We start from the raw sequence: 8,449 nt of genomic DNA on the forward strand, positions 1-8,449 counted from the left end.
GATCGAATCCAAGGTATTGGCGAGTGATAGGTAATAAACAGTAATCCGAGAACGACCAGCGCGGTCAAGTAGTCAGAAAATGGAAGAGCATTAACACGAAGAAAATTAAGAAAGAGTTTTTCATCAGTGAAAACTAATAACAGGCCCGATGATAAGATTAAACACACCTGACCCATGGTCATTGGAGTCTCCAATGATATCACTCAAATTAGGGTGAATACTAGCTGGAGACACAGTTGCATCGTTCATGGAAGGAGTGGACGCAAGTGACCAGCTGGCGACGTGATTTAGGACTATCGGTAACCATCAGATCGTAATTCATGCAAATCAATACGAAAAATTGAAAGAAAATTAACACCCACGCATTTTCCCACAGGTAACGTCTTTCAATTGCTGAAGTCGGCTACCGACTTGCTTTGGACTACGCCTTATTCCAGTCAAGTTATAAATGTAGTCGGAGATGTAGCGGTTGCGCTTCGGGAAACGGCCTAACGCACGGGCATAACGTGAATCGTGCGGTTTGTATTGTAGAAGAGCTGCAAACGTGCGAAAAGGTTAATCAGACAGAACAATGTGTTCGTACATTCAGGAAAATAGGAGAACTAAGGCTCTCTTCAAACACAAGCACGCGGAGGCAAGAGCCACTCAAAGGGAAATTAAGGGAACAAAGAGAAGAAAACCTACCTTGTACAAGTGCTTTTTCCAGATGTGGAGGCCATACAGGTTCCGAACGGCCCTTAACAGTCTTCCAACTCTTGCGAGCGCGAACAATAGTTTCCGCGACTGCTGCTTCACTCTCCGTCGGCCCGTCTCCCGAGCTCGGTTCCGCGTCGTCACCGCGCGAGCCGCGGATCGTGCGTAACGAGTTAGCGAAGTCAAAGTCCGTGAGCACTGCTGAGCCGGGACTAGGAACGCGACTGGATGAATGGTATTGAAGCGCAGTATAAAGATCGCTGTTGTGTGTGCTGCGTATTCCTTGCGCATAGCCAGGTTGCTGAGCATGCAGTGAATGTTGCTCGAGCATGTCGAACTCTCCCGGAAAACTAGGTGATGGAGGATTGGGAGTCAATGTGTAGTCCGAAGATACAGATGATGGAGGAGAGATGGAGTTCGGAGAGGACACGTTGGAGGTATTTGGAAACGTGTAGTGGGCGTTCATAGTGGGACGATGACCTTTAGTGGGCGCACGATGGAAACAGTACTGATCCTAAATATGGGATGAAGGACACTAGGCAGATTATACGAGAATAATGTTTTACGTTGTTCCGCAGGAAACAAGGTGAGAGTGTCTCGCAATGACGACACTTGCCAGAGGGAGCGAGCAATGCGGTATGCGGTCACTAGAGGGTAGATGGCGTTTTAAGCATTGAGCAGCGGGTGACGAGAGTACCTAGTCAACGATGGCGTTAGTCTGTGTCAGAGGCACTTTTAACAGGTCCTCGAAAAGCTCTTATATTTCTCCGCAGACGCACGTAATCACGTCTGCCTTCCTCGGGGCACCGCTTCGCTGATCTGGTCGTCTATCCATCGGCAGCGTGTACTTCTCCTAGATTCGCGTGGTGTCAGAGGGAGTGTGAGCCGAATGAAGGCGACCGCCCATTTTTGGGAGCTCGGGGACTTGGGAGCGAATGAGCTCACGACGGAATGACGGCATCCAGTATCCCGATCTCAATATCCAATAGCATTACCGGCCGTCTATTGCCTGCTCTGGCACTTGTACGTGTACACGAACAAGTGACCGTATAAGGCTGTGTCGTGTGCAGTCGGCGGCGTAGAGCGAAGTCGAGTCGGACAAGGAAATCCACATTATCAGAAGAGTTGGATCGGAAACCGAACAAGGCAGGGAGTATACACATCAGAACCGATCAGTCATCACCCGTCCCCAACACAATGGCAGGAAAAGGCAACAGAAACCGGGAACATGAACGGAGAGGCTCGCATCTGAACAGTCTAAATGGATCAATAAGATTCAGACGGAAATAGGTATGGCATAATGATATTAGTATTGATATTGATATTCAATGAAGGTTACCCACCCGCACTAGACAAGGTTTCGAATTCTCGTCTCTTGCCTCCTGTCCGTACCGTTGGTGCGGGTACATCAGAGTTCCCCGCTTGGGCCTAGCGGTCCTTCCTCTCGGCTAGTTGGGCTGCATACTGTGCTGGACGGTGCCCGAGAGCACTTTGCCTCCGTCTCCGAGAGGAAGTCGGTCAATTCGATTAGCTGACCGAGTGATCGCTCATTGTTGGTCCCGGAGCACCTGATGGCACTTTACCCACGATGACCACATAGCATATGGACCCAACAATTTTACTCCGCTGCCAATCCTATGAATTGATTCGCTGAAAATCATCGTCCTGAGGGCCCTGCAGGCGTTATCGGTCTTCCGAGCCGCGACCGAAGCCGTTTCACCGTTCGGAAATTGCAGAAGTACACTTTTTTTCACTCGCCATCTTGCTGTCTGCGACTCATCCAAATCGAACCTTCCAAGACGGAAACAGATGCCAAGTAAGCAATTGCGTTTTTAGCTTCAGCATTTCTCGTGGGACTCTCGCGTGCAGTCGACATATGTACTCGAATTTCTGTCGCATTCACGTTGTCGCCGACGTGGGCGTCCGTCAAAAAGCATATCACAACCGTATACATCTCCTAAAATGGCGTTGGTCTATATCACGAAGCACCATTGTGACGGAGATCGCTGAATATCAATCGCTGAGTCGTGGATCGCACAAGTGGCATTCATATATCGAAAACGCAACGGCTGGCTACCTATTCTGAAGGGCGAAGTTGTTTGCCTGTCACGGACACGGTCGAAGAGAGGACGCCACGAAAGGAAATTCAAAAGCAAAGCCTCCCTATAATCAGGAAAAAGGAGCGCTAAAGATGGCAGAAGATATGGCAAGACGAACGCCACTGGTTGACGACGGCTGGCACCGGATCGACGCTTTTCCGCTTTTGCTCAATCAGTAAGCAATCCAAAAGCTCCCGTAGGAGTCATCTTTCGCCTTTCTCGACTTACTGTATGGCTTATGCAGACGCAAGCAACGAGAGGTAAAAAGCTTGGCAAAGAGAACCTTGTGCATTAGACAACATTGTATCGTGAACTTGGTCTAGGACAATGTTCAGCACAGCACGCGGCAAGACGAAAGAATGACACTCCTAAAACCAATATTGCCTAGGCACAGGGCCTGCAAAACTAATGAACGTGGGTGTCCCTTTGTCGTGCCCTGCTCTTCTTATTGCTCACTTGGGAGGGGAGGAGGACACCAGCAGCAACGGACATGAAGCTAGAACAAAGTTATGACAAATTACAGATAAAGAGAAGTATTGCTGTGAGACTTGGACTGCACCAGCTGGAAACGGAGTTACAACATGTTGGCGCTCACTGGCAGAAGCATCGATCCCGTTCATCCTACGTCGTCTATTGGTCAGCTCACACACCTTTCTCAAGCATATTTTATTGGCTCTGGCCTTTTGCATTATGATTGGTCGCATCTTGCCCTATTCCCACTCATTGGCGCATTAAGCTGTTTGAATGCAGAGCTTACCTGTCCCGAACTTCTTCCTATCCTATCAGAGGCATTGAATCAGCGCCGATTAATTGCACCCACATCCTCCCAGATCTCATCACTTCGGCGAATCTCATGTCGAAGCCTCTGCCTCTCGCCCGCCCCAGCTTCTGCCGTGACGAGAAATGAATTAATTCGGGAGCAGATCGAGCAACGCGTGGATGATTGTATTCAAAGAAGAGTCTGGAATTTGACGCTTAATATCATTTATACACCTTCGCGATTGGACTGTGCAGAGGACAGGTGACATCAGTGTGTATTCTTAAATCCGCACTGTCTGTCTTTTCTGATGATATCTTCTAAAGGTGCACTGTTCGAAGCACATCATCAACCTGACCTAGCTTTTATGCTAATTCATGCATATCATTGGTTGGCTGAACAGGTAAGAGGCGCCCTCTCGCTGACTGTTTATCGATCTCTCATCTAATTGGCTCCTTTAGCGCCTCCCATTCTTACCCTGCTTAGTTTTGAACGTCATATGCAATCTGGATCGCCTCAACCACCGAACCTGGCAAGGCTAGAGGGCCAGAGACTCGTCCCACAAGTTATACTCACAGATCTTGCGTCAAGGAGGCTTCACGAGATTCAAAGACTTGGCCTTGAGCTCTGACAGACAAGGACAGCCAGAGAGAAATTTTCAGGAAATATTAAAGACTGAAAGGTACGTTAAGATCGCGGGTCGATTTGCGACATGATTTCTTGCTGATCATCCTTATTTGGTGGGAACCATACGGCTTGTTCCTCTCATTGGCCTATGCAGGGTCCAAATCTAACTGGACAATTAGGATTTAAATTAATGCTGTGAAAATCTCCTATAGGAGTGTGTCTCCGACCAATAGCAAGTAAGCGAACGCTTATATATCTGAAGACCAATCAGAGTGAATCCCGAGTCAGCGATTGCCATAGGCTGGTTTCTTCAAAGGCATTGGGTACGAATGCAATTTCACTTGTCTGAGGGAAATCTCATTGGTGACAAACCAATCGCAGATATGCAAATGCTTGGCTATACACGAGGACCAACGCGAGATGCCCTGCAGTCAACAGTCAACATAGGTCTGTATCCTAAGATGCGTCAAACATGTACTGCACTTTCTCATACTTTACTTCTGGTTTATTGTCTTAAAGATGATCCCAATCGGGCATCTATCGTAGACACTGTTTCTCACAGATCGCACGCGAAATATTGCAATGACATCAGCACTAAAGTGAAGCATTTTATTTGAGCACTCCAAAGCTTCCCATTGGAGAACACAAAACCGAAGATGATGAAGAAAAGAATCGAAGCAGAGCTAAAGACTAACTTTCTTATTGACAAGCAAACGATAAGCACTAATCTACATAAAAAGACGTAAGTAAATTAAATCGCCTGAAATGTCTGGCTTTGGCCGAACATATCAATCTTCTTGAAATTATCAAAAACGTTCCATCTTTAAGAAAATACAGTTCTCTGTTTCGAACTCTAAAGCTTCTCTAGAACAACTCAATGATATGTTTTCTCCGCCGATGAACGAACTCCGCCGCCAACGCAATAAGCTGCGTGCGCTGACGGCAAAACCGCCTGCAACTTCGACACACACATCCACTGGAGCTCAATGTAAATGCCGCCGAAGTCGGAAAGAAGTCTGATTACGTGAGGGAGAAATGGAGCACGAAGGTTGACTTGTGGCAGGCACCGAGGACGAAGAAATCAAGAACCTGGTCATGATATCGTTTCTTCAAACCTTCCCCTTGACCTTCACCAAACTCCTCCGTGCGTTGAATCTCAAATCGTGTTCTCTTACATCTAATAAAACGCGTGATGCATTTGGAACACCACCGACCATGGTGCTTAGAAGTTTGATACTATAATGTGTGGCTCCGTTCCATGCGATTTTGAGTTCGAGGCCTGTTGTGGTCTCGTCACAGATCATCATCGATGACTTCCAAGCTTCCGCCCTGTGCTACTTTAGTAACGGGAAGGTTAAGAAGCGTGCTTTATTTTTGCTGCATAGCAAATAGCAGATAACTCTCGTTATGATCCACACCCATCAGTCAAACTAGAGATGCCGCTCCTTATTTCTACACATAATACTTTCCAGCCAATGGAAGATGGCTCAAGATGCATATGAACTCCTGAGGAGGACAAAAGGCGGCATCCCGGTATCGTCGGAAGCAATCTAAAAGAAGCTTTTTTTATCGGAGATAGTGTCCGAACTTACACAAATGCACATGATCTTGGAAGACCGTGATGTCTACGACAGTGCATAGGACAACAAAACACACGTAACAAGTGGAGACACTTGACAATACAAGCAAGCATGGCGCGAGAAATACGATCAGTCAAAAAGCTTGTAATTGAATAGAAAAAAGGTAAGCAGTATGCAAGATTAGTTATTTGAATTAGTGAGCACAGGCATAAAGGACAAGTCGTTAACACTAGTGCTTTATAAGAGGTACTCCTATTATGGCGCGATCAAAACATGACGTAGTTCTCGAAGTCGGCAAAAATGTGGAAAGAAAATCCTTGCAATCTGTGAATGTATTCAAAACACACTAGGAATGACTCCCCTACTTTTATTGTTGTGAATCGACAAAACTGAATAGTCTGTGACAGTGTATCCTCAGTTGATGTCAATGGGTTTAGACAATTGAATACTGGATGGCCTTGGGATTTTGTAAAAGACATGAACTATGAAATCTCAACACCCTCTAACAGGGTGTATAGCCAGTTACTGAGTTCTCTACAGTTGAAATTGTCTTACTGCATAATGTTGGGAGAGGGCTGAACCTAATGCATTATACAATTTATGCTGCATTATGACAATACATTTTGGCTGAGAACTTGAGTTTTGGTCTGGCCAAAAGTCTATGCATTATACAATATATGCATTGTGATGCTATGCAATAAGACAATTTCTACTGTAAATATAAGAAAACTCGCCTTTGATGCAGGTTAACTGTGGGTTTCCGTGCCACTTGCCAATCTGCAGAGTATTATTTCTGTGTTACTATTCTCGCAGATACTTTACCGCCGAATACTTACGACAGGTAATTTTCGTTACAGACCGAACTAGTTCGCGATTAGTTCGTTTAGAGCAATATCGTAAACATTTCGTGCGTAGTATGCGGACGCAAGCTGTGACACATCGCGCCCGTCAACTTAACAGACAGACATCATGAGCACTTGTCATGCAAACGAAGAGGCAAGTACCCTGTCACTTCGGACCGATGTATGGCCCTAGTGAACGTAGTGAAAATCTTTCTGCACAAGCAAATCGACTTACTCGAGAATCACTTCACTGGACTTGATTTTTATGCTGAGGTTCCCGCCTGCCGTGTAAACCTCGCAAGTTCTAGTGCGGCGCGCAGACTAGCACTAGGCATGGATCCAAAATGATGTTCATAGTATCTTTTTGGGTAGCTCTCGCGGAAATAGGTCTCTTGGAGCAACAAGTTTCCTGCATTTCGAGGTCTGAGCTAGCCACACCTGTCACATTGCACTGGAGTACAGACATATGCCAAGCTTTCACTGTGCAATGCATTATTTTGGGTAGCAAAAAATTTAAGCCGTGACAAATGAGAAACGTACATCCAGTGACATAGGAGACTGCGGCTCCGTGTCTTTCGCGAATGCCGTTAATAAAATAGAGAAGGCGAGCATGTGTCCCGAAAAGAAGCTACGCGCTCCATTGGACCTCCAGGTCATCAGTGGTGGGAAATACGGCGCAACTAGTTGCCGATGATGCTGGTTTCAGTAGATGAAAGGAAATGGCATACTTGATATTGCTCCCAAGGATAATACCATAAAAGTGTGAAGCCCGAGTCTCACATCAGCTTCGTAGTTGGAGAGCCCTAATTCAATATCGTTATTGGCGGAAACTCCAGCGGAAACAAAGGTGAAGACACCTGAGCAGACCAGCCTTTCTCCGCAGTTGTTCAGGTTACGGATAGATCGTTGCTTTTTTGAAAATTTGTCGGGTAGAGTAAATGTATTCTTGAAGGATTTGAATTTCGCATACAGCTCTTTGCCCATGGCCCGAGCAGTTAAGTCTGCCGTGGTCCCGCATCTTCCTTGGATGTTACTCAGACGAAGACACTTCAAGAAGTCATGAGAGTCCGCTATTACCTCGACTGATTTTCCAATACTTTTAGCTGTCGAATGAGCGGAGTTTCGGTTTCTTCCCATGATAGGAGCTCTTGGAGCGAGGTGTACGTTGTAGGATCCTTCCACAGGGTGTTAGCATCGCCGCATTGTATCCTTGACGGGATTCAGCGCTCGTCGGGATAGGAAAGCGATTTCCATGTTCAGAGATCCTTCCGGCTGCAGGCGAGACTATTTTAAAGTGAGGTTCCTCGGTAAAAATAATGATGTTTGTGAGCGCGACGGATTGTGCAGAACATGTGTCCTTCGGTCTCGTAAGGACTACTTGATGTCTAAACAGCATAATAAGTTTAAACAGGACTAAGCGTGAGTTTGCAAGGTTCTGGGTGTGATGTTACTTCGCCGCCTACCTTATGTATCTACGTACTCAAAGTCAGGTTGATGGTTCTGATTATCGACGAAGAACTTGAAGGGACAGCCGAAGAAAACAAATAAGTGCAAATAGCAGGACCACGTGTATATCAATACGCGACCATAATCTTTTTCTTCCATCCACCTCATCTTCAGACTATCAGTTAGCATCGTACATCCGGAAGGGCTGCAGCAGTATTCTATTGTACCGTTAATGTGCTGCAATGCTTTAAAACGAATGTTGAAGCATCTTCGGTTACATCCTCTGCTTTGATCCATCAGCCTTTGGAGTCGGAGTTCAAATCCTATGCCTGTTCGCACTCAATCACCAAAGACTACATTTCCCAAATCGTTGATGTCGATGCGCACGCAGGCTCGTTCAGTACG

General features: G+C 46.2%; 4 protein-coding genes across 4 annotated transcripts; 1 reads left to right on the plus strand and 3 right to left on the minus strand.

Moving 5' to 3' along the window:
- Positions 1-123: 123 nt before the first annotated feature.
- FOMMEDRAFT_151020 (uncharacterized protein) lies at positions 124-1,159 on the minus strand (the record flags this gene model as incomplete). Its single annotated transcript, XM_007262163.1, has 3 exons — positions 124-293; positions 363-488; positions 685-1,159. 3 exons carry the CDS (start codon positions 1,157-1,159, stop codon positions 124-126), a joined length of 771 nt encoding a protein of 256 aa, XP_007262225.1.
- A 136-nt stretch (positions 1,160-1,295) lies between these two features.
- On the plus strand, positions 1,296-3,049 carry FOMMEDRAFT_164940 (uncharacterized protein; the record flags this gene model as incomplete). Its single annotated transcript, XM_007262164.1, has 4 exons — positions 1,296-1,329; positions 1,467-1,950; positions 2,037-2,967; positions 3,037-3,049. The coding sequence occupies 2 exons, from the start codon at positions 1,296-1,298 to the stop codon at positions 1,646-1,648; spliced, it is 216 nt and encodes a 71-aa protein (XP_007262226.1). The 3' UTR covers positions 1,649-1,950; positions 2,037-2,967; positions 3,037-3,049.
- Positions 3,050-7,111: 4,062 nt separating this feature from the next.
- Positions 7,112-7,582, minus strand: FOMMEDRAFT_151024 (uncharacterized protein; the record flags this gene model as incomplete). Its single annotated transcript, XM_007262165.1, has 2 exons — positions 7,112-7,294; positions 7,352-7,582. The coding sequence occupies 2 exons, from the start codon at positions 7,580-7,582 to the stop codon at positions 7,112-7,114; spliced, it is 414 nt and encodes a 137-aa protein (XP_007262227.1).
- A 115-nt stretch (positions 7,583-7,697) lies between these two features.
- On the minus strand, positions 7,698-8,212 carry FOMMEDRAFT_151025 (uncharacterized protein; the record flags this gene model as incomplete). The annotated part of the gene is made up of 2 exons (XM_007262166.1): positions 7,698-7,983; positions 8,079-8,212. 2 exons carry the CDS (start codon positions 8,210-8,212, stop codon positions 7,698-7,700), a joined length of 420 nt encoding a protein of 139 aa, XP_007262228.1.
- Between the last annotated feature and the right edge of the window lie 237 nt (positions 8,213-8,449).

The sequence above is a fragment of the Fomitiporia mediterranea genome, assembly GCF_000271605.1.
Source record: "Fomitiporia mediterranea MF3/22 unplaced genomic scaffold FOMMEscaffold_1, whole genome shotgun sequence".
Classification (NCBI taxonomy): Eukaryota; Fungi; Basidiomycota; class Agaricomycetes; order Hymenochaetales; family Hymenochaetaceae; genus Fomitiporia; species Fomitiporia mediterranea.